Source organism: Rhinolophus sinicus, chromosome 2 (assembly GCF_057876585.1).
Source record: "Rhinolophus sinicus isolate RSI-liver-muscle chromosome 2, RSI-T2T, whole genome shotgun sequence".
In the NCBI taxonomy this organism is placed as follows: Eukaryota; Metazoa; Chordata; class Mammalia; order Chiroptera; family Rhinolophidae; genus Rhinolophus; species Rhinolophus sinicus.
This window is the reverse complement of record NC_142502.1, coordinates 136,580,001-136,606,135: the sequence shown is the minus strand read 5'-3', so window position 1 is coordinate 136,606,135 and position 26,135 is coordinate 136,580,001. Positions and strand designations below refer to the sequence as shown.

Sequence of the window (26,135 nt, the reverse complement as noted above, 5' to 3'; positions counted from 1 at the left end):
TTATTAAAACAGTATTGTTGTAACACGAGGATAGAACAATAGATCAAATGACTATAATAAAGTGCCTAGAAACATACTCTACTACATATAAGAATTTAGTATAAAATAGCTATGACATTATAAATTTATGGAAAAAGGAAAGCTTTGCCAAGAAATCTTCCTGGCACAATTGGTAAACCATCTGGAAAAAATATTTTATTACTTCACCACATATAAAAACTAAGAGAAAATATAGATAAATATCTGAATGGGGTAACAGAGAACTTTCTCAACTTAAAACCAATAGCAAAGAAAAATATGCTTAATATATGAACTGTGTAAAACTTCTAAATGTCAAAGGTATCTTAGAAAAATTTAAGAAGTAAATAACAGACTTGAAGTATATTTGGACATTACATTAAAGAGTTAATGTCATTAATATAAAGGCAACTCTTACAAACCAATTTAAGAAATAAGCAAATAAACCATAATATGAAAATGGGCAAAGGAGTTAAACCAGCTTCAAAACATAAGAAATACAAATGGCCAATGGAAATAAAAAAACAATTTCAGTTCATTAGTAAACTAAGAAATGCAGTTGTTATAATAATGAGATACCATTTTTCACTCACTAATTTGTCAGATGTTAAAAAATAGATACATAGTCCCCAGTTGCCAAAGAGCATACACCACTGGAGAGAGATGGGTTTAGATCTTCCAGGAAGTAAATTCAACAACATGTCAAGAGCTTTGGCACTAAAAAAAAATAATACTTGACTTGGAATTCCAATGCTAGAAATTTGCCCTATGGAAATAGTTAGTTTGCACAGATTTAACGTTGAAAAATATTTGTTATTTATTATTTCAAAAACTTTGGAACAGATGTCCAACCAAAGGGAATTGGTTAAATGAATTATGGCCATAAATAGTGTGGTAGGCAGAATAATGCTCCCCCAACCCCAAGATGTCCAAATCCTAATCCCAGGAGCCTGTGACTATGTCTCCTTACATGGCAAAGGGATCTTCTGGATGTGATTAAATGAAGGGCCTTACAATGGGGAAATTATCCTGGATTATCAGGTGGGGCCAATTAATCACATGTGTCCTTGTAAGTGAACAATCTTTCTCAGCTTTAGTCTCAGCTTTAGTCAACAGGAGAATAGATGGAGAGATTCAGTGTTACCGGCTTTGAAGATGGAGGAAGGGGGCGATGAACCAAGGAATGCAGTTGGCTTCTAGAAGCTGGAAAATGCAAGGAAACAGATTCTCCTCCAGAATGCCGGAAAAGAATGCAACCCTCCCAACAGCTTGATTTAAGTCCTTGTCAAACTTCTAAACTATAGAACTGTAAAATAATAAATATGTGTTCTTTCAAGCCATTAAGTTTGTGGTAATTTGTTTTAGCAACTATAGGAAACTAATACAAGTGGAATACTTTGGTATAAGATATTAAAAATAATACTGGTTAAGAATTTATTTAGTTAAAGTAAAAAGCAGATTATAAAACTGTAAGTATGGCAGCCTAGTTTCAATGACGAAATGTAAATAGAGTAGCAATGGTTATTTCTGGGTGCTGAAATTATAAGAGACTTTTTTCTTACAGATTTTCTATTTTCCAGATTTTCTAAAATATATTTTCTTTGTACTTAGAAAAAAATACAAACAAGTGTTAGGTACACTTAACACTTAAGCTATATTTCTTTAATTATTAGAGCAACAATAATAATCTTAATTTCCAATGGCTTTCCATCTTATGGCAAACATCTGCTTCTACCTTCCCAACCCTATCTAAATCCTAGCCTTATGTTACTGAAAATTATTATTGTATTACTGTTTTTAATAAAATATAAATCTCTTTTAAGACATATCTTTATTAATTTTAACTTTTGCTTCCAATTTCATTACTACATAGCAACTGAGTAGAAGTCATATTTGACAGATAATTCTCATTATCACTCTTTTTGTACCAGTTCTTTCTCCTTTGAGTTTTTAACTTTGATTAATTTCTTCATTGGTTGTAATAGGTCTGTGCATTGATTTAATTTTTCATCCAGGAAAAGGTTGCAACCGTTCTATTTTCAAAGTCTTTGCATATCTAAAAATGTCTTTCAAAGATGAATTACAGTGTAACTACATATATATTAATTGTGTTGTAATATTTTCTCCTAAGAATTCTATATAGACATTGTTCAGGTGGTGATATTTATTGCTGTCTACCAGAAGCCTGAGGTCAGAGTAGCTTTTGTTCCATTTTAGATATCTTTTATTTTTCTTGCTGAGATATATAAAGGGATTTTAAAAATTTAACTTAGAATTCAATAACTTACCAGAAAGTGAAAGTCATATTAATGAGCATAGATTTTTTTTTTCTGTTTATGTTACTTTGAATATGTGAGCCCATTTTAAATAGATTCTGCTCAGGAAAGTGTTATTCTAAGTAAGCTTCTTTTGCAAGGACACCTGGTATATGAAGTTGGATTTCTAGCTTGTATTTTCATAACTAATAACTTACCTCTCAAATTTTATTTTGTTTCTCCTCTTCTGTTTTTTTTTTTGCTCTAGAAGACCTTGCGTTTTTCTTCTATGTGACTGATTTGACTTTTCTGTATCAGTTCAGCTATTTATGACTTACAATGCAATTTTAATTCTGAAATTGCATTTTTAGTCTCCTTGTGGTTTTCTCTTCTCTCAACCAGGTCCTTTTTTATCCTGACCCTTTAGATTTTGTTTCTCAGCTGAGTTCCCCATTTTGAGAAGCTTTTTTTTTTGTATATTCAGGTAAACTAATGTGGATTTCTTTTCTCCTTTTTGTGCAAAATTATTAAAATAATCATTTTCTTTAATTCTTCAAAAGAATACTCTCCTCATCTTGCGTTGTAGATTCCTTTTATAAACCCCATATTGGTTTCTCAGAGAGCGCCAACCAAATCTGGATTTGACACAAACAGCGCCCAGTGAGCATTTGGGAGCAGGTAGAAATTCCTTTAGAATCTAAATCTAGAAGGCAGGTTGAACAGGGCCTGCCCAAGTTTTGGATCTAGCAAGTATTAATCTGTGTAGTTTTGTTGAACTGAGGTGGAACTTTCTCTTGTCCTAAATGCCCATTTCTCTATGAACACACAGTTCTTTGATCTAAAATGGAATACGAGAAACAACAGCTTCTTGAACATTTCTTTCAGAGCTCACTCCCTGCCATGTTTTCCCTAAGGTGCCTGAACACACAGCTCATGTGCCAATACCTGTCCCTTCCCTGTCTTCTACCTGCCCCTGCATCCTGGGAGTTGCAGCCTCCCAGGACAAGAGGCTCTCAAGTGTGGAAAAGGTTGGGGTGAATATGCTCTCTGGTCACTTCAGAAAATAATGACTTGCCCTGGATGCTGCAACACCTGTTTCCTCATGTTAGCAGCCAAAGATGCTTGCATTAGTTTGCTAGGCCTGCCAGAACAAAGGACCACAAGCTGGATGGCTTAAACAACAGCTAACAACTTACTGTTACACAGTTCTTGGTAAACTTCCGGCAAGCCAGTGAAAATTGCCCACCACACACTGGCATACATCCAGCTGTTAACCTTAGTACCCAATGCTGTTGCCGGTTTCCATAATTCTATCTACTTTTCTGAGTGTTCTATTGCAAGCAAAAAATCCTGAAGAGGCTTTGTCAGGGGTTATTAAATGATCGCCAGGTTAGCTGCAAAGTGCCAGTCATGAGTATTCATTGATAAATGAGCGCTTCCAGAGTCTGTTCTGTTGTACCTCTACCATACTTTATTGCTGCAAATTGTTTTAACACTCTTTTTGGGTTATTTATTGAATCCTGAATAATAACTAGGGGTCATTTTCTACTTAGGAAGTTGGCTCTTGATATCCTTGACAAGATAAATCTGGACAACTAAAGAAGGAGCAGCTGACTTCTCCATAATGAACCAGACAGGAAAACGGAGAAAGGCAACTCCTTTCCTAACCTTCCCATTGAGGTGAGCAGCAAGCAAATCATAAGGTGAAGTTTTCTCTAATTATACAATAATTATCTACTCTTTTAATTTGCAAGAATATTTATCATACCTTTCCCTCACTGAAAAGAACATCCTCTGACTTGGTAATGATCAGACTACATTCTTAAGTAGAGAGAAAGGCAGAAATTAGACCTTCTCGTTCTTATGCAGATAGCAGTTCTGTAATGAGCTGTCTTATCCTGCTGCATTCTTCTGAGCCACACAGCCTTCCCAGAGGACAGAAGCCTGATGTGGTAAACAATATGCTGGTGCTAGTCTCCCTGGTGAGGGCTAATTACTCACTGTGCGTCAGGAACTCAGGAGTCAGGAACAAGCAATCATTTTCCTGCCTAACTCCTCACCCACTCCAGAGCTGCACTCCCAATGCAAGGATTTCCATGTCTTGGTTCCCAATCTGTACATTACTCTCTCTGAATTTTGTGGCCCTTTCCTCTCCATGTTATACTGAGAATCCCCCATTGGACCCTCTGTTATTTGCATTGATGTAAATAACACAGAGGTCTATCATGTATTGTGTTCCACTATTCCTCTTCTGAAAGCAGTTGCAAAATATGCATTGCCTTTGCAGACAGTAGCCAACGGCTGCTGAGTGAGGGAAGAAGAGGTATTATATAAAAGAAGATTCTTTTCTTTTTCTCATAATTCAAAGTAATGGAGACTGAAATAAGAATCACTTCTTTTTCCATTTTAATTGCATTAATTCTCCCCACTTGTGAATTTTTATAATGGTTAGGGATTTCAATTAGATGCCTCCTTGGGAAATTAAAATTATGGATTACGGTGGCTTCTATAATCAAGTGGAGATTCTGTTCTCAGTCTCAATTTCAGGGGCAGAGGATAAGTAGGGCTTAAATATAGACTTTAAAGGAATCAATGGGACTCTTTATTGACTGATCAGAATTCCGATAGTTTATTGACTGTTACTTTGAAACAGTGTCCACCTTGAGGCTACTGAGTGCCAAGTAACTAAAGATCCATGAGAGTATTTTTGAAAATGGGTTTCTAGTTCAAAAAAATCCTCGGATATAAATGACTCACTCTCCTTACTTCTAGATGATGGATATTTTCTTTTACAAACTGAGTATTTGTAGAGGCATATTTTGTTTGTCCCAATGACTTGGGGAAGCCAAGAATATTGGATGTCCTGCAACGAGTGGTGCAGTCCTGCACAAAGAAATACTGTCCCACACTCCAATAATTTTTGATTGTCTCTCCAGATAGTCAGTCACACAGGTGACAAACCTGCTTATAATCAGCCAAATCCAGAATCTAGTTTTGATATTCATATAAATAAAGTGAATTAATTTCCCACTACTTAACACAACACAAATTTATTATTTTATAGTCCTAGAGGTCCAAAGTCTGAAATGGGTTTTGCTGGGCTAAAATCAAGGGGTCAGCAGGCCTGCATTCCTTGTAGACACTCTTGGCGAGAATCTGTTCCCTTGCCTTTTCCATCTTTTAGAGACTGCCTGCACCGTTTAGCTCATGGCCTTTTCCTCCATTTTCCAAGCCAATAGCATAGTATCTTCAGCTCTCCCTCCTGCCTGCCACTTTCACTTATGAGGATGGTGATTGCATTGGGCTCACCCAGACAGCCCAGGATCCCTCCCCATTTCAAGATCCTGCACTTAATCACATCCGCAAAGTGCCCTGTGCCATGTAAGTTAACATCTTCACAGGTTCCAAGGGTTCTTTGGGAGACCATTATTCTGCCTATGACATAAAGAGTATTTTTGAACTTTAAAAAAAAGTCCTGAATTCTCTAAGAACCTAATTACCATGTAAATAAGGGAAGACTGAATTTTATTCGTTACCAACAATTGATCTCCATTAACATCATGCCAATGGTTGCTGCAAGGTTCATGGCATTTGAGTTGCCAAAAGAAAAAAAAGAAAGCCCACTACTTACTGTAACTGTGTCCCCCCTCATCTGTTGCTGTCAGATTCTCTATTCTAAACAAAAGTGGAAGCCTAGAGCATTCATCCTGTATCCTAATGTTCTATGCCCGAGCATTGCCATGTGGAAATACATTTTTATTTCATTATAAATTGCTTTTCTCTTATTTCTTTTTTTATCATACAGTTAGGATATTATATTGATATCTTTTATTGAAAATACGTGTATAGGTAGATTAAAATATCTATGAATTTTATTTCTGTACAATAAATATTTATTATAAAAAGTAAGGCATTGAGTTTGATGTACGCTTCTCAAATTCATCTGAGCTGACTCTCAGTTGAAGAAGTCTCTTTTCTCCTGGCCAACTAGGCATTGGATTTCACTCCATCCAGTCTCCTTCAAAACCCCACTGGACCTATTCTTGCCAAGGGCATCAAACATTGCCTGCATGAATTGTCTACAGTTCTGGTAAACACTCCACTTCTAAGATCATGAACTTTCAAGGAAGATCTCTGGGGGAGGACTTTGGCAAAACTTGTTCTCACAGCAGGACTTCAGGCACTCCCATGGAGTCTGAGTGCTCCTGATAAGACCTCTACCCTTATCAATACAAGATGTCTTAGTGTCCAGTACCAAAGGGGAAACTCTACTTAGGAACATTATGGGCCTTCCTCTTAATGACTGCCAGGATCAGTCCCATCTCGCCTTACTTCCCTGTGCATCCAAAAATCACCAGAAGTCTGAGCTTCTCCAATTAAGTCACCCTGGTTCTTGTCTCCAATATGGCTCCAAACATTTCCCAAGGCTGATGCACCTTCCCATTCTCCCAACCCCATGGACCACATAGCATGTCATCCCCCAAATCCTCACCCTCTTCTTTAAAGGCTTAGCTTTCACCTTTTTGCTGCCTGAAACTTGGCTGTTTCTGAATATCCCTTTCACCATTGCAGTCATTTCAGATGGTGGCTGTTCCTCCTTCACAGTCCACCCACCATAGAGTTTGCACCAGGGACAGAGGTACTCACTGTTCCTCACCTCCAATCCTAGACCATCATTCTTTCTTTTGCTTTTAAACCCTGGCCTCTTTGAAGCACGAGATATGGGACTGCACTTGTTGCAGACAATGAGTCCTCTAATGCTTATTCCCTCTCATCCATTGGTAATTTTAGCCCCTGTCTCACTGTTTTCCTCCCCACCACCGTTTCTCTCTTCCTTTTTGGTGACCGTAATATCCACATACATGATCAGTCCAACTCCCTGACTCACTTCCTTGATATCCTCACTCCCAGTAATGTTTTCCTCCGCTTGCCTCTAGCCTTTCTCACCTTCCTGGTGAATCCTTACCTGGACTCTTCATCACTAGTTACTACATCATTTCCAAAATTTAGATTTCAAGCTTCTTACTCTCTATCATCTTCTATCTTTTCAGTTCATGACCTCTGGCACTCCAAGTTCAAAAACTCTTAATATTCATCAGAATCCCTTGCCCACTGATCTACCAACTTTTACTATCTATCACTCCTTCATGTCCTTGCTTCTCCATTCACCCAGCTCAGATTCCATGATCCATCTCTATAAACACTCCTTGCATGTACTCTTGACTCCGTGTTCCTCCCTCTTTCTATTTCTCTCATCTGACAAAATCCCAATGTAAATAATTTTCTGCCTTCTCTAAGGTTACCTTATAGAAAAACACACATTATGTTGACTGATCTCCAGGTTCTCTTGTCAATTCATATATCTAAAGTGGCCCTTTCGTACTGCTTAACTATCCTGAAGAATTTTCTAGTCACTTTGCTCTCCAACTCCTCAACATGAATATTTCACAACTTTTCTCCTCTCAGCCTCTAACACCTCCTCCTGCCTCACTTTCAGCTGATGACCTTGCTTTTCATTTCACTAGGAAAGAGAGGCAATAAAAATTAACTATGTAATTTTATCATCAAATCTACTAGCCTGTTTTCACCTCTACCCATATGTCCATTGTTCCTCTCGCTACAACGTATTGTCTCATTTCTTTCTGAAAATGAACTCTGGAGCCTTCCCCATTTGCTCACGCAAAAGCGTTGCTCTTACATTCTCCCCTTCATCAGCATTATAAATTTATTCCTCTCAATGGCCCCATTCTTATCACAATACCAACATGCTGTAACTTCTTCTCCCTTAAAAAATCCTTCCTTAAACTAAAAAAGTTCCTCTGCCTCTTCTCCCATTTATATTATAATTCCACTTCCCTCCTCACAGTCTTCTGTAAGCTTATCCCAGCCACTTCCCACCACTTTATTAAAGCTACTTTTATCGAGGTCAGTATTGATCTCATCTTGTCATATCTAGTGGTTCAGTCTTAGTCGTCATCTCACTTAACCTCTCAGCAGCTCATGACACAGTAGGTACTTCCTTATCCATTGAAAGGCTTTCTTATTTAGCTTCCAGAATACCTCACCTACTAGTTCTCTTAACACACTGGCTATTCCTTCTTGGTCATATTTTCTAGTTTCTACTCTTCTTCCTGATTTTCTAAATATGGAGTTCCCTAGGGCTCAATCAGTGGTAATCTTCTCTATCTCCCTCTTTCCTCTAGGTAACTGTATACAGCCCTGTTTTTGCAAATTCCTTTAAAAACACCTAGGAAATAATATATTTTTAAAGAAATACAACCTGAGCAAATTTAAAAAAAACAAGAACAAAAGCAAACATAATCCAAAAGAAACATAATTGGTTCTTACCTGTCTGAATAATTATTATTCCTCATATAATATCAAATATTAAGATTATTAAAAATAAATGAAAGTGGATTTCACATGATCCCTATGGTGATGCCACTGACTCACTTGCTCTCCTGACTTTGAAATAAAGGATGGACTCAGAGTGAAAATTTCTAACTCTCAGCCTATCTTGACTACCCCACAGCATGCAGTGAACTTGCTTCAGTAACAGGAGGGTAACAAATTACCATAGTGCTTATCAATTATGATTTTTATCTTTCTGCTATTTTCTTTTCATTGTATCCATGGATAAGTTTTTAACGTGATAAATGGCAAGTACAAATGATAAGTGTTGGTTCCTCCAATGGAGCATACTTTCTTTTGCCCAGGGTTTTCATACGTGCAGTTAACTTGCCTAGAACTCTTCCCACTTCACCCAACCTCACTCTTACTTAGTTGGGATCATGTTTGTCTGCAAATAACAACAATAACAACAACAAAAATGTTTATCAGGGACTTAAAGAAATAGAGGTTTCATTGCTTTTCATAACAAGAAGGCCAAAGCAAGGTAGTTTAGGCTGGTACGTAGGTCAATGATACACTCAGGGTCCCAGGCTCTTTCTAACTTTCTGATCCACAATTCTCAGTGGGTAGAGGTTGTTCTCATAGATTAAATGTGCTGCTGCCTTCTAGGCCTCTTGTCCTTGTTCTAGAGTGGAAGAAGGGAAAGAGTAAAAAGGTATTTTTCTTGTGGCCATTGCCTTTTTATTCAGGAAGAGAAGTTTGACTTCTTCTAGGAAGACTTCTTCTAGGTGACTACTTCCCCTTGCACCTTACATGTTGTCATATGGCCAATGCTGCCATCAAGGAAGACTGGGACATTGATAGTGTCTCTAGCAGAGGATGGCAAAGGAAAAGGGGGGCTCTAAATGGCTTTTGGGTAGCCAGTCCACAGTGTCTGCCACACTGCTCACCCTAACTCCTACTCATCCTTTAGATCTCTGCCCAAAACCATTCAGAAAAACTGAATTTCTGTATACTCTAATAACATTAATATTCTTTAATAGCTCTTAAGACAGCTTATAATTATACGCTGATTGGAATAATATCTTATTAATACCTGTTTGAGGGCAGAAACCAGGCTGGATTCTTGCTACTGCATCTCTGGAACCGAGGTATGTATGGTATTGGCTCTCTATAAATAATTTATATCGACATCTACATAGCACGAGGGGGTTCAGTGTTAGTAGAACATAACAATTCCCCCTTGAAAAGCAAAGTGGTGATGAAAATTAAACGTGCCAACCTTAATTTGTATTAACAATAACATGCTAGAAACCAGTACCCTGTATGTATAATGATTTTTTAAAAACCACAAAGTAAGATTTATTTATATTTCTTCTCTAATAGTACCTATTTGCTCGCCTTATTCATATCATTTATGGGAAGGGAGAGTCTGGAAAAATTAAAACAATGTTTTAAAGGTAAAATTTTTATTCTTTTAAAATTGCAATGTTTATTTTTAAAAATTGTTCCATGCTTATTTTTTCCCCCTCTAAAATCTTAATGACTGAGGTCTTTAAATAAACACCTTTATTAATCTGAGGCTTGTTAAAACTCTTACAACATGCACACGCAAGCTGAAAGAGTGCGCTGCTGTATTTTGCTTACTGGTTACATTTTCCTGGATTTTGTCACAATCTGTGCCTGCCCATGAGGATGTGCGTCTCCTGAGATACTGCATATTGTGGCAGAAAAAAAGGTGAAGCATAAAACCCAAGGGAGAAACCATAAAAGAAAAGGGGAATGGATGTAACTATTAAAAAAAATTAAACTTAAGATAATCACTGAAAAGGAAATTAAAAATTTAACTAGAAACATGGAAAAGTATTTGCAGCATGTGACAGTTAAAAGGTTTATCCTTGGTATACAATATCTGCAATTCAATATGTCACTGAAAAATGAAGGCTTAATTTAAAAATCTCCTAAGGTTATGAATAAGTAATTCACAAAAAAGTGAAATATAAAGGAATAATAAATATACAAAATATTCAATGTCACCAGTAAGAAATGCAAACATAAATAACTAAGTAAAACATAAATCTTTTAAATTGGAAAAGACATTTCTGCAATTATTGGGCACATGGGGGGAGGAGCAGTCCTATACAATGGGTCTATACATTCTGACTCATGCTGCTAAATTGCTAAAGCTTTCTGAAGAACAATTTAACAGAATAAAGCCAAAGCCTTAAAAAGTCCATCACTCTAAATTCTAAAATAGACTTTTCTTCAAAGAATTTATCCTAATAATCACGCATGTGTGCAAGTTTAGCTAAAACGTACTGATCACAAATTATGCATTGTAAAAAAGCTAAAAACACCTGCAAAGTCTCAGGATGAGGGATTAATTAAATTATGATCATTTGTAACCATTAAGCATAATCATATAGAGTATTTAATTACAGGAAGTGTTTCTTACTTTATTATGGTAAATTGAAAAATTATATATTCCATAGGACTATAATTACATAAAATATCCTATGCATAGGGGGAAAGTCCTGTACTGAAAAGATTCCTAACAAATTGACAATAGTGACAATTTGGGCAGTGAGATGAGGGTTGATTTTGCTTTTGTTCTTCATCATACTATTTTTTTTTTTCTTTTTGGTAAGGTCCTAATTCTCCTTAATGAAAATATAATATTTTAAAGTTTTAAAAGTATGTACATTAAAAGTTATTAGTAGAGTACTTGCAGTTGTGCAGATAATATTCAATAGTAAGTTATTTTTCTTTAAAAAGTAGCTTAGGTGGTATTACACCTTCAACTTACACAATGCTGTATGTCAAATATATTCTTTTTTTTTTTACGTAGCTTAAATTTACACGTATACTTAAATAAAGAGCCTTAAAGAAACTTTTCAGGATCCTTCTGAACTCATCTGCTTAATCGGAATCATAGTAGTTTATATTTTTAATATTGCTGTGGAAATCTACTCTTGGATTGTTTTATACACAACAGCTTTTGTTTTTTGTCTGCTTCAACTTCATTTTTCGGTCAGTGACAATTACTGAAGCCATGCTATTTTCAAAATGCTGAGGAGGAGTTGGGAGAAAATGGAGCAAGAAATTTTTGATCCAGGTGTAGAGAGAAAGGGAGAAAGGAAAGACACAGATGAAGAGAAAGGGATTCAAGCTTCTAGTTGAGGTATGGGTCCAGACAGACCCTGGCAGAAAGCCCAGCTCTTGGAAACCTGGCCCCAGGATTTGCAAACAGCACAAATCCATTGACGAAGATGCTAAAGATATGAAGAATCAGCCTTGGCCATCTAAACAGGGGATTGCACTACAGTGCTGCCCTTAACCCCAACCTACCCGACCCTTAGACCTGGCTGGGACTGTGCCCCAAAGGATATTGATGACAATATCCTTCCAAGCTATACAAATGTTACATACTTATCAAAGAAGATTAGTGACTTAAAAAGAAGTATGAAGAACAGAAGTAAATTCAACCTTATTTCATTACTCATACGCAAATGCAGATTTCACTGGCACCTCAGGACTAAGATAATTCTGGGAAGGTCTTCTAGCGGCAACTTGTGACAATAGCCCCTCATGCTTCCCAGCAGTTTTCCTGGTATATACATGGGCCATGTTGCAAAAGCTAAACTCTGGACACTTCTATAGAACCTAAATCCCAGGTCCCTAGCTAAGTTTGTCTTGATTCTCTGCACTCTTTCCTGCTCAAGGAATAGGTATCTAGAATGGACACATTTCTATTTTAAGATACAAATGGGACTTAAGAGGTAAAAGCCCATAGCATTCCCACCTTAGTGTGATTTTAATCAGCGGCTCTTCTCTTGGTTCAACTCAATTTACTAAATTGAATTGGGCGGCAAAGAGAACGGAGCAGTAATTTGAGATCACGCATTTGTGGGGCAGAACTGGGGTGTACCTTCATGCAGGCTTGAGCTGGTGAGAGCATTGCTGGAGGGAAACTGCCAGAAAGGGAAGAGGATGATATCTCTGCCTTCTTTGCATTTTGCCTAGTTTTAGGCTGGCAGTGCCTTAACTAGGCCACTAAAAACCTATGATGGCTGCAGTTTGGCTCATTCTAGCTGAGTCTTTAACATAATAACTTCCAGACCCTCTCCCCCCATCATTCCAGCTGGGAAGAGAAAGGAACTGGTCAGACTTTGGGAACAAAATTAAATGATGCCCCCAGTGAGGATTCAGCCACAAGTTTTTCTAGGTTATTATCTAACTCCTCTTTGAAGAGCCCAGTTAAATTGTCGAGCTAACTAGTTGTATTTCACCCTCATGACTGCTTCCATTTTAATTCCTGTCACAAATTAGGGCATGTTTAAGTGCCCGCTGGCTCCCTGGGACTATTTAGGAAAGTATTTCAGCTGTTTGTGGGGTTTTCTTTTGTTTAAACACTTTCAGAGTCAGACAAATCCTCTTAGAAAAACATATTAATTATTCAAGAAGACCTTTCTCCACAGAAAATAAAATTAATTAATAATAAATCATACAAGGTGGGTATTTAAGCCTCTGCTCCTAATCTCCCCACATGCCACTAAATGTGCACATGAGACATTGAAAAATTAATGTCAATTATGTTCTCTGATACAGAGAGCGGAGGGGAAGTTAGCGTGACTGTTGAGCAATCTCCCTGCACAAGCTCTGGCAGCTGTGTGATTTGTGAAGGTGCTGGCTCATCGGTCCATACATGGCTTAGGGCACTGGTTTGAGATGAGAGAACAGAACATCGCTTATTTTTTTTATTATCTGAAATCTATGACACTGAGAAGGGAGGGAAGGTAAAGTAACTCAGCACACCTAGAGCTAGGAAAAAACCATGAGACTCTGTCCTCGTAAAGGAAACCCAGCTGATCTGAAACAGAACATCTCATGATCCAGTTGGAACATTCAAGGTGGCTTTCAGGCTCCAAGAAGAAAGACCCTGCCACTGAAGACTTCCCATCAAGAGGGATGGAAGCTGCTGTGCAGACCTCTTACCTAGGAGGCCCACAGCATCTCTGGGCACATATCTGAAACATGCTGAGAGCCTGGGTTTGTCAAAACCAAAAGGCACTATTTATAAGCAATGTTTAACACTATAACATTTATAAGAAAACTTCCAAGGTTTATATGATGTGTTCAAAGGCGAAAGAAAAAAATCCTCCATTTTTAATGATTCATGAGAAGAAATAGAATACACCCAGAAACAGTCTGGTACATATTTTTCATGACCTCAAAGTCTCAGAAAAGAATCTGAAGGACCTAGGAGAGATGATGATTTTTGGGGTCACTTTGTCCATGTCTATGAGCAAGTTTGAAATGGAGGTTGATAAGAAGGTAAAAATATAAGAGCTAATTCTACTTGGGCAGCAAAGCAGTTGGAGGCAAACTAGGGGCGGGGTAAGGCTCTGCATGACTCTATCTCTGTAATGCAAATGATGAAATGCTAAGATGAAAATTGGAAAAGGGTAAAACTTGAAGGAAGCCAAAGAGATACAGGGTACATTGGGATGACTGAATTCCATTGGTAAGGTGTGGGTGGGTCCTGTGGGCACTGAGTAGGCAGAGAAGGGCTCAGGACATCGGGCTGCAGCTCTGGGCAAGACCCCTGACGGGCACACCTGGATTCAGAGCTTACATTTAACTCTGATTATAGAATCTCAGTGGCTCTTTACAGAGACGATGATTCTGCCACCTCTGCTTGTAACCTTTCAAAGTAAATAGACGATGATGCGGTAGTACTTCTATGTCGGAAGTATGTGTACAGCAGTGAGTTTTATGATCAGTATATGTTACTTTGTATGTGATTTCTTTCTAACATGTTGGAAATCAGAATCTGATAAAGTAGAGAATTTGACTTAACCAGATTTGTAATTTTAGTTAAAATACTTAGGAGGATTTAACTAATTAATTTTGTAGTCAGTGGTTAAATGCTCACAAGAACCTTATTTATTGAATTTGTAAGTTTAATTCTTAGGAGGTTGAAATGCAATAAGAGAATTTGATATGTCAAATTTAGAGGTTTTGATTTATTAGATTTATCAGAACTATGCAAGTCCTGAGGAAGATTTTCTTTTCCTATTTATTAGTCATCCTATTAGGGATTTGAAAGTTAAGAAAACCAGATGTATTAACTTTATGATTATAGTTTGAAATGTTTAGGGGAATTTAATTAATCAAGTTTATAAGCACTGTTTACATTCTTAAGATTTATTTACGTAAGATTGTTTGATGAAGTTTGAAAATGTTCTTAAAATATTTAGGGAGAAGGACTCTAGCTCATGTTTAGGAGCTAACTGAGCATTAGTCAAAGGATAAAGGAAAGTGAATGTGTAACATTTTAACATGCATAAACTATATTTATAAAAAATCTTCCACGATTTGTGTGTTCAAAGGTGAAAGAAACAACTTTAACACATTGAATATCAACTACAATACATGCAGCTGTTAAGAGATTTTTTGCTTTGACCAAGTTCTCCCTCAGACATTAACTATGCAAATGATGCTCCATGTGAGGGTGGTGACTTTGGGACATATAGGATGTGGGACGTGAATGTGAGGTTTTGGAGATGGTGTAAAGAAAATAATTTGATTTTTCTGGACCATGATATATGTAAATGATGGGCTTCTGGTAGAATGCACGCATCTGCAAAGGCGGGAAGGATGCTGGGTAGCATTTAGCACAAAGGTGGCTGACCCCATTAGGGGGATTTGAAACTATAATGTTAGGGGGAATGATAAAAATGTTTCACCCTGTTGCTGTTATACCAGAATCTAAGAGGATGCTGACACAGGAATGGGTGTGAGTAATGGAGATAATGGTGTGTCGGAGTTTATTAGAGATCATGATATTACTTTTAATTGAGCTCTTACTGGATGTCAGGCAATGAATCAGGAAGTTTCCATCCCTTTCCATCCCCGTCCTGTCCCTCTCTCCTTGAAACAATGCCCTACAAGGTAAGTTTTATTATATCCCTCTTACCATATGGGAAAACTGAGGCCCAGAGAGGTTAAGTGCCTTGCCTATGTTCACACAGCTAGCAAGTGATAGAACCACTGCTGGAACCCACTGCCTGTGCTCTTTCCTACACTAAACTCCATAGTCAAGGGCTAGATTTAGGGTTATTAAAGGACACTCTTACACAAAGGACATGAAAGGCACTCCAATGAGAGTCCCAAATATTAAACATAGTGCAAAACTGAATTGAAAAGTAGAACAAGCAGAGAATTACAAAAGAGAAGGGCAAGGAGTCAGGCTCAGGACTGCTTAGACAAATTTCCTAGAGCAGTTCCCGTGCTATGTAAATTCTCACGCCGAGATTTGTGTCTCAAGGATATCATTAAAGCATCTCTTCATCCCCAGAGTTCCTCATCCTTAAAGCCTCATATTTCCCCTTCCAATGAGGTGGAATCACAGCCTCTCAATGTGGCAAGAGGTGAGTGTTGGGCAATGTCAGCCAGTTCCCCAGTTTCTTCTTCAGGTCTGACTTTCGCAGACCACTCTGCTGGGATTCTCTTGCGTCTGCAATGTTTTAATATGGTATGGACAAGGTGCTCAGACAAGTACTGTGGATACAGGATTTGGAGGGCTGGATGCAGGGTAGGCTTCTACTGGTCCTGCCTCAGGAAGGATGAGTAAAACAGAAAGTGCCTTCCTGCTGCTAGTAGGGGTGTTGGAGAAAAAGCCAGGGGGTTGAAAAGAGTTGGGCCAGAAAAGGGTCAGTTTCTAGTATGCCTGGGTAGAGTGCAGCTAAGGGGGTAATGATAAATACTTCCCCATTAGAGGTGTTCCCTGGGGTACAAAACCTGTTGGGGGCAGGATGTGGGTCAGGAATCTAGTGGGGCCCTATCAAGGTGAGTGTGGAAGAGGCAAGTGTGAATTAGAACATGTAGTTTTTCTCAAACAGGGGTTACTTAATGGAAAGATTTCTGTATAGTAGCAAAACTCCATGGTAGGCATAAATTTGGCCCAATTTTCTTTTGCTTCAAGGCATAATATCATAGGTGTGCTTTGCAGTCTACTTGGTGCATTGATTCTGGTTTTCAGATTTTGGTTCCTGTGTACAGGAGAGAGGTGCATTATTTCAACCACTGTATACACATTTTAATGAGTACATACTCTGTGTCAGGCAACTGGATAGCTTCTGGGAATGGGAAACCAGATAAAGCATCCCTGTTTTCATGGTGCTTGCAACCTAGTGGGCACGGAGGTGTGGGAGAGACTGACAAGTTACAGACAGTTACAACCTCATTGGGTAAATGATGTGGGAATAGATAAGACAGATACCTCATGTAGACTTGCAGGTTAAGGTCAGCTTCTTAGTGGAGGTGGCACTTGAGCTAAGTCTAGGAGGACAACAAAGTCACCAGCTAGGATGCCAGCCCTACAGTAGATGGAGCTGGACAAGGTAATGGTATTAGGGAAATGCTCAGTTCTGGGCATTAGTTAATCTCTCAGTTAAGAGGACCATTAACCTTTGAGAATGACCAGTAGAGACAAACAAGGATGGAAAAATGAAGGAACCAGGGACAGTTAACCAGGGGTAGAGAAGCTTCAGGAGGGATGTATCAGAAAGACTGCCACATGGAGGTCTTTATACTGTGGGAACAACCCTAAATCAGAGATTTTAGTTCGACAAAAACAACACTTTTGTGATGACTCAAAATTGAGTGAATTTAACAAATGAAACAAATTGAGTAAAATATTTAAGCAAAATTTGACTTTCTTACAATGGCCTTATCTAGGTTATGATTGTGGAGTTGAATTTTGGTTTGGGTGGGAAATTGTCAAAAGGGTCTCTAATGTCTACTCTGCACGGTAGGACACTTACATCACTTTTCTGCCTTCAATGACAGCTTTCCTTAGATGATACGGCATCCAATAGCCACTTTCAGCAGGATATGTAGGCAGATGTCTAAGGTATATGAAAGCAAATTGCACAGGGCTCCATGTTATGAGAGAGTGGAGTGTGGGAGGACAATGCTGAAAAAAACTGTGTCTAATAGTCTTTCCAAAGTAGAAACAGAATCTCCATTGGTATTAAGGATTGGATGAGACAATGGATTGGAGAGCATGCAAGTATAAGATATCATTATCAATTCTAATAACATGAAATCTCCTTTCTAGTTTCCAAGTGACAAACATTAATAAATCATTACAAGAATTCACAATTCAGTATTCTTGAAGTTAATTTAAAAATCACACACACACAAAATTCCATATTGTTTCCTCTGTACTTGGCTATTTCTTTTCTCGCCTCTGCTCCTCCTCCTTCTCCTTTCCTTCCTTTTCTTTCTTTCTTTTTTTTTTACCAGTAAATCTTTCCTATGTTCCCAAGGGTAGTTCTTTGCTCTGTCTTCAAACTCCCTCAGTGTGGCATTAATTGCATTGGGTTATAATGGTATTCATGAGTTTGTCAACCCCCAAGACTGAGAGTACAAAGGCAAAAGCAGGGTTTTACTGCCTTAGCATCTAGCACATAGTAGATGCTCAGCAATGGTTTGATGGATGAACGGGTAAGGAAGAGGCCCTATCTCTCATTGTCATCTAATTTTATTCCACCTTTCTGTACTTTGCTAATCCTCTCTCTCACAGGTCACCAATGGTCTTACTGCCAAATCCAATGTCCTCATTATTCTTGGATTCTATTGATACAAATAAAGATAACCAACCACAAGTGCCTCTCTTAACCTTTGTCATTCCACATATCCTGATTTCTCCACTACATCTTTATCTGTTTCTTCTTCTTTGCACTCCTACTGCCTGCTAGGACATTCCTGTGAATCTTTAGCGTCTTCTCTGGAAACACGTATATAGATGGAAGTGAGGTTCTCTACTTTCCAAACTCCAATAGCTCTTCTGTTTGGAGAACTCCCAAATCTACATTTTGATCCCTGGCTTTTCATTCTCTAGCCCCACCTCTCAAGTAGCTTGTTGGGCATTTCCGACTAATCATTATATTTTCACATCAAATCCAACTGTACTCAGTTTCTTCCCACCAACTCTTCCATTCATTCCCTAATTCACTTGTGAAGTCATTTCAATTGAGTCAGCCCTTCGTTTTCCGCAAATACTTTGCAACTTCTTATCTCCATACTTGTGCCATATAGTTTCTTCTACCTGGAATGTCACCTTCTTTATTTCTTTTTATCATAATCTCTAAAAATCTTATCTAATCTTCAAGGACCAACTAACTCAATTGCCACTTTTTGAGGACTTCTCGATCATCACTGCTGGACATGACCTCCTTCTCTTCTTTCCTGTAGAATTTGTCTGTACAAACCAGATGAAACATATTGCTTAACACATTATGTAGTGGTTATCTCTCAATCGGTCTTACTCTCCCCAGCAAGTAGCATAAGCCCTTTGAAGAAAGACATGAGACCCTGAATTAGAAAATCTCACCTTACATGGTGGAATCATCCCTTGATGGACTGAAGACTTTTGTCCCAGTTTAACAGTGAATGTTTCTCCCTCGTGATCCTCATTCTACCATTTGCTAATTCAACAACAATAACAGTAACAAAGCCTTGTGCTCCTCCTATGTACTTTTACATTGAGAATTACTCTTTATTTTCCCCCAACTGAACCTATGTTTCTGCCAGGTTTTGTAAAAATGAAGGGCCTCAACCATTCAGGAGACTGAGGGCTCCCATGAGTAGAAGGAGGGTGTGGCAAGCTCCAGGGAGTAGGTGGGCATTGAAGCTCTCCAGGAAAAGCCCCGCAGTCTACATGACCCATCTGCGATGTAACAAACTCAAGTGTGATCCACGTCCACCCAGATATTCGAGGTTCCTGATTTGAAAAGACGGAGCCAGTTGTGGTGGACAAGCTTCTAGTGAATGATCATTCTCAGCATCACAGGGGTACTTGGTCATGGGTTGGAAGGTCCATTGAAATTCGTGCAAAGGATCCTGGAATCTAAGTCCAGCCTCTGGGTAGGGAAGGACTGCCTTGAGTTATACAATGAGATCCAAGTCCAGCCAACAAGGTCAGGTTCAAGGCCAGACTGTGAGTCTAGCAGAGACCTGGGAAGCAGGCTACTTAAACTTGTAGCTGCGTGTGCCTGGGACAGAGTGGGATGGACACCGGTGATCAGTTGGCAGAGGTTTCATTATTTATAAATTTCTTTGTTCTTGGTTCCTCTTTTACTCTCTCAGAGAGTTCATTCCATCTTTTGCCTTCACCATTACCCCTATCTGAGCAACTATATGTCCAGTCCTGACCATATTTCATATTGTCCAGAGACCGTCCTTATTTGGATGTTTCCTTTCACTCAAACACAACACATCCAGAACCAGTGAGTCGTGAGCAAACTTCACCTTTCATCTTGCTAAAATTATACGTGTCCCTACCAGGTAGAGAAGCAGCGTGACCAAGCCACTGCTCCTGTTGCCGTGTGCTTGGTTCCAGGTCAGATTACCTTTTTCCCCTATAGCCTCTCTTGTGGGGCTTAGGGACTGCATGCCTACCCCACCGCCTCCCTTCTTAGATGCTGCCCCACAACACTAGAACTGGCTATTATCACCAGCCCCTGAAAATGGAGGTGTTGACTCTCAGTGTCCTCCAACTTCTAATTTCACACACATGAAACATCACATATACCTTTTGGGTTTTACAATAGGAAAATCATTAACATTTTTATTTTAAGTGGGAGAATTACAGAGTTTCAAAAAGTAAAATCTCTGGTGTTCATTGGAGTTTAATTAGAGGTAGACCTGGTCTTATTTAGCCGTATTTGTCTCAGCAATTTTTATTCTAGGTAATCACTGCCTACAATTAATAAGTATTCTTTTGAAGGTGATCTCTCTCTCTCTCTCTCTCTCTCTCTCTCTCTCTCTCTCTCCCCAAATTCTATGGAAAAGATTTAAATTAGTACTAAAATCTGCTGCTCACGTTTTTTCCTCTGCATACATTTTTGTTCTAGAAGAAAATTGAGCAAAGTTTACCAAGACAATTTGACCCAGCAATTCCACTTCAATGAGATTCTTCTAAGGAAAGAACAAGGGATGTTCTAAAAGATTTATGTACAAGATATTCATTTCAAAATTACTTTTAATCATTATAAATGGAAACAATTTACCTCTAAAAATAGAGAAATGGTTAAATAAATAATTATAGCCATGTAATATAATGCATCCATTAAAAGTGCTATTTTGAAAATGCTTCATGACATGGAAAATACCCATGCCATGACATGATGTTAAGGAACAAAAAAAAAAAAAAAAAAAAAAAAAAAAAAGCAGCCATTGAGATTGTTTTTTATCATGATCCAAAATTTGTCCTTAAAAGTATGAGTGACTGCATGTGGCATAAATAACACAGAAAAAGTAAGTACAAGCTAGCATTCCAGGATTTTAACTGGTTAACTGTCCAAAGTGGGATTGTAGATGATTTTTACGTTTTCTCTACAATTTTATGTATTTTCTAAATGTTTTTCTAGGAACATGCATTATTTTATTCATTCATTCACTTATTCAATAAACATGTAGTGATTGTTAGATGCCAAGCACTCAGCTTTGTGCTGAGGAAATAAAGTAAACAAGACAGAACAGACATGTTCCTTGCTCTGCTCAGAGTTTGTAATCCTTTAAATTTAGGAGGAAATGTTTTTTAAAAATTCATTTCATTTGACCCAGTAATTCCACTTCTGGGAATCTATCCTAAGAAAATAATCAAGAACACAAAACAAAATTATCATACAGAAATGTTTATTAGTTTATTAGTCATAAGAGCAAAAAAAGTCTAGAAACCACCTAAATACCCACCAGTAGAGGGATGCTTAAAGTAATACTAGCACATTCATATAATGGAATAATAGGACGACATTAACATTATGTTACGGAAGACTTTTTAATAACATAGGAAAATGTTATTAATGTTTTCCATTAATATCAATGGGAAAAAGTAAGCTACAAAATTATATAGATTCTGACTTCAATTACGTAGTGTAATAGTCATAAGAGAGAAATTCAAATGTTAACAAGTGTTATTTTTGCATAGGGAAGTAATGGTTGATTTGTAATTTTGTGACTACGCTCTTCATACTTCCCAAATTTTCTACAATGAACAAGGTTTAATTTTATCATCTGGAAAACCATCTTGCTTTCATTTTTAAAGACTTGATTCAAAGATTACCTGTTAAAAATTCAAAGAACATACAAAAAGACAGCTTAACATTTTTTCAAAGCCCGCATTGCCCTGGTGGAGAAAGGAGAGATCATTCATATGGAGAGAGCATAAGGCTCCTTCTTTAGGAAAACATTCTTGGGAGAGAACAGATGACCACAAATACAGGGGGAGCTACATTCCTCAGAGGGGCTGAGGGGGTTAATTCACGGAGTCCTCAAGGAGGTGAGCAAGGAAAAATAGCAGGAGCCCTGAGAGACCTTGGAGACATAGCCCCAACACCGACACTGGATCCCTAACTCTACCTTGAACTTGAACTTTGAGCGTGTCATTGATAATCTCTCTGGGCTGTTCTGTACATAAGAGACATGGGGACATTTCTTGCTGCTGTCATTTCCCTCAGCTTTGGCACCAGAGATCCTCTGACCTCACTGAGTAGGACACACCGGGTCAGGGTCCTGTCTGTGGTTTGCCTAGAGAAAAGCAGTGGAGCCTGAGATGCCAGAGTCCAGGCAGCTGAAATCTGGTTTTCTGCCCAATCCACTGTGAAGACTTTGACCCTGACTCTTGTCCTTAACCTTCTAAGTTCAAGGGAAAGAGCAGGGCTCTGGAACATGTCATTTCTGTGTAAACCAAAGTGAAAGGGCCATCCGCTGGGGCTCATGCTGATTGACAGGACTCCTGAGCTCCAACAAGGCCCCAACAAAGTACAAATAACAATTTTCCCTGTAATGTAGGGATCATCGAGAGAGCATGTGTAAGGCACCAGTTTTCATCATGCCTATATTCAGTTATATATCACATTATGGCGTTTCTGAGTTTAAGGGGGTTGCAGTGAGGTTAAAGAAGCAAGTCAGTGCAGAAAGATTTACAACTGTACTTCATTCTCAGCAAACTGAATATCTGCAAACTAGAGTAGCATAAATGATACATTTACAAAGAATTCATTTCACTACCACTTTGAGTGATTGGTTTGCCTTCCACACTCAAAATATAATTGATTCACCAGAACTTGTCTTACACACAACATATCAAGCACATAAGAGTTGCATAAAGGGAAGCAAGCATACATGGGACTTAAAATTCAGCATGTGGCTACCACTGCAAATGAAACATAACTTTCTCTGATCTTACAAGTGTTCATTCACTAAAGAAGCTGAAAAAGACCTCAAATCAATTGCAAATCGTAAACAATCTTTATGCAAAAGCATTTAGCAGTTTGGGAAAAATTGTTTTGAAGTTTTTCGCCTAGCTCCTTCTTTGGGTTTCTCACATGCATTTATCTCAGCAAGGTCAGCAAAGAACCTTCTTTTAAATCACAGTGGCAGGTATTTCAAACATATCTCCACATCCCTGGTAAACATGTAACAGTTATGTCCATGTAGACATACACATGACAGACCTAGGACATCCTCAAAAATATCAATACAAATACAGCTGTGCTCTAATAATCAATTTTCCACCACACCACCTAAGGGTGCATTCATTCCAAAGCGCTAGCCTCAGTATTTGAAAATGCCAACCTTTTCACTTTCAATCAAGCTTGGAAACCCTAATCTGTTGGTTGCAGAAAAGAAAGAGCTCTCAATTGCCTCTGCCAAGCATGTTTCTCTGTGGATACATACAGGCTAAAAACATTGACCTCACATTACAAGAGAAATTTAGAAAAACTCCTGGATAAGCTCCCTAACTGTGGAGTTCCTTAAGGACAGCATAGCTGCCTCTCATTCCTGAATGAGAATTCCTAGCAGTGAAGAGGGAGCTGAATTAGAGTTCTGAGTAGTTATGATTCTAATGAAATGCTCTTCACATCCAAATAATATTGGAAAGTTGAGGTGGGAGCAGAAAGTCCCTGCATCTTCAGGAAAAAGTGAAAAATGAGCAATTGCTGCCAGGTGTACTTAAAACTAGAAGGCACCAACAGGCTGCCCAAGAAAAGCAGGCATACAGGGGTTTACAGAGCCCAAGACGGGGGCCGGCCCCTTGGCCAAACCTTGGGTATCCCCTTCAGGCTTTCAGGGAAAAGGAGAGAAGGAATATACAGAAAGAAGCAAAGCAGGAGTTGAAAGGAAAGTGTCTGAGAGATGAATGGAGAAGGGATGAAGAAAAAAGGGTTAAAGGAAATAAAAAAGGGTCATGTGAAAAAAGGAAGGATGACTGATGATGGTGAAAAAGGGGAGAAAAGGAAAGAGGAAATAGAATAGAAAATGGTGATTAAGACTAAGTCCCCCATCAACAACTGGCTGTCAGCAAAACCCCAGGGTACAGGTAACCACCCTCCAACTTGAACCAGGCAGAACCCAACCCCGCTTCCCCACAGCAAAGCCATCGTCCTCTGTGGACACTTTCTTCAGTTTCCACGAAGGGCAAGCTCACCTATCCAAGGCGACAGCCGTCATGGAGTAGATACTGGCAAAGACCGCAGCGATGGGGAAGAAGTTGTGGAACTTGCAGTAGAACAGGCCATAGTACCACTCATTGTGGACAGCATAGGTGAAGTTTACTACTGTGTTGAATGCAGCCATGGAGGCCTCTGCGAAGGCCAAGTTCACCAGGAAATAGTTGGTGACTGTCCTCATTCTCTTGTGGGCCAAGATGATCCACATTACCACCACGTTGCCCACCACAGAGGTCACCACGATGACTGTGTAGGCAGCTGCCCAAAGGACAATTTGCCAGGCGGGCTGTACAAACTGGTTTGGCTCCGAGGTATTGGTGGAGATGTTTGGGAAGAGGTCTGAGTCAACTGGGAGGATGTTATCCATTCCTCAGCTAAGCGATTAGGCTGTCCCCTCTGTACACGCACCCGCGTTGCAGCAGGGTCCCGAGGCCAGTGCCTGGGATCAGGGTCTTGCTTAACCAAGACAGGAGGGCTGCAGGCTCGTTGTGGCAGAACTCTTTGCTTGCAAGTAGGAGACTTGGCGCTAGGAAGATGAATGCTTCTGATGCGCTGTCTGCCCCTCTTGGCTCTGAATTCCCCCACTTTCAAGCTTCAGGAAGCATTTGAGTCCAGAAATCTGGAGACAGCGTCTCTCCTGCGTTGGACTGAAAAAGGGAAAGAAATCGCGTGGGTCACGGTTCCAGGAAGCAGGAGACCCCTGCTTTTCTACACCTGCTGCTGCTTGTAACTCCAATCCCACCTGCCCGCAGCTGGGAAGGCAAAGCTCTATGTTGCGTGAGGACTTGGGAGCCAAGGGGGTGCTCGTCACAACGCGACCTGCAAAAGTTCAGAGTCTAAGGCCGAGATTCTGGGGCCCCGTGTCCAGCTGGAAATTTTTCCTTTGCTTCCGCCGCTGCCGCCGCCGCCGCCACTCCTTGCAGCTTCGCAGCCGCCCCTTGGCTCGGGTCCTCTACGGCTTGCGAGTTAGCTGAACCTCGGCAGGCTGAGAGCGAGGTTTTTTATAACCCGCTGCAGAGACGTCACCGGGAAGGGGCAGTACCTGGGCTGCGTACTCGCCAGTCCCGGTGCGCAGAGCGGCAGCTGCACCAGCTGTTGGCAACTGTCTCACTCCAGCGTCGCAGCCACCACGCCTTTTGCAGCTACCTGCTGTGGGAGTCCGCAAACCCGGCGTCCCCCGCCCTCCGCCAGGGGACGCTAGGTGGCCTCGGAGTAATTGAGCCAGCTGGGGTCTGCAGCTGGAACCACAGATGCACCAAAGGGAAAGGAGGGGTTTGCGAAAAAGCTGTGGTGATGGGCACTCAACTTCCTGGGAGGGCAGCTCTGAGCGCTGCGACAGTTCTGCAGAGGCGCCTGCCTGTGGTTGTGGGAGTTGGGCACGTGTAGGGGGCGGCCTGCCAGCGCTGCTCTCCGGGCAGCACTCTAGCCCGCGCTCCAGTTCGAGTGCACCTCGGGCTTGTTCTGGCCGCTACAGAGAAGCGAGAGGCGACGACGCCAGGTTCCAGGTGTCCGAAAAGGAACTTTGCCGAGGTCGTGTTCAGGAACACCCCATAAAATACCTAGTTTCTTTTCCTGGCGTGCCGATTTCCCTGGGAAGCTGGGATAGGTTCTAAGCTTTGGGGACAGATCGCCCGCCACTCTGGTGGCTTGGCCCTTGGCTCCATGAAAAGCTCCAGCTGATCTCTCCAGATGAGACCCCGTCAGGCAATGAGGGCTGGCTGGGTTTCCTTCGAAGCTTGGTAAGCTCAGGAGTCACCCATAAGCAGTGTGTCGCCCAGATGCGCGGCTCTGGGTTCTCTCTGCCAGCATTCACTGCATTCGCCGCCTGGGAACCTGGCAGCCTCTGCCTCCGCGCCTCCTGGGCCTGCGGGCCGGAGCGGGGACCTGGGTGGCGTTGGGGGCTCTTCCGCCCAGGTTTGCATAGGGACTGGAAAGGGCAGTTCTGCCCCTCTTTTCTCCCCCCTCCATCCCTATCACCCCTCCCTGG

General features: G+C 40.0%; 1 protein-coding gene across 1 annotated transcript in view; it reads right to left on the bottom strand.

Annotated features, from left to right (window-relative positions):
• TACR1 (tachykinin receptor 1) overlaps window positions 1-25,124 on the bottom strand; it is a 134,783-nt gene extending 109,659 nt beyond the window's left edge. Inside the window, exon 1 of the mRNA XM_019750260.3 lies at window positions 24,127-25,124. Coding sequence (XP_019605819.1) covers window positions 24,127-24,515 — 389 coding nt within the window. The 5' untranslated portion in view covers window positions 24,516-25,124. The remainder of the gene's footprint in view (window positions 1-24,126) is intronic.
• Window positions 25,125-26,135: the final 1,011 nt, after the last annotated feature.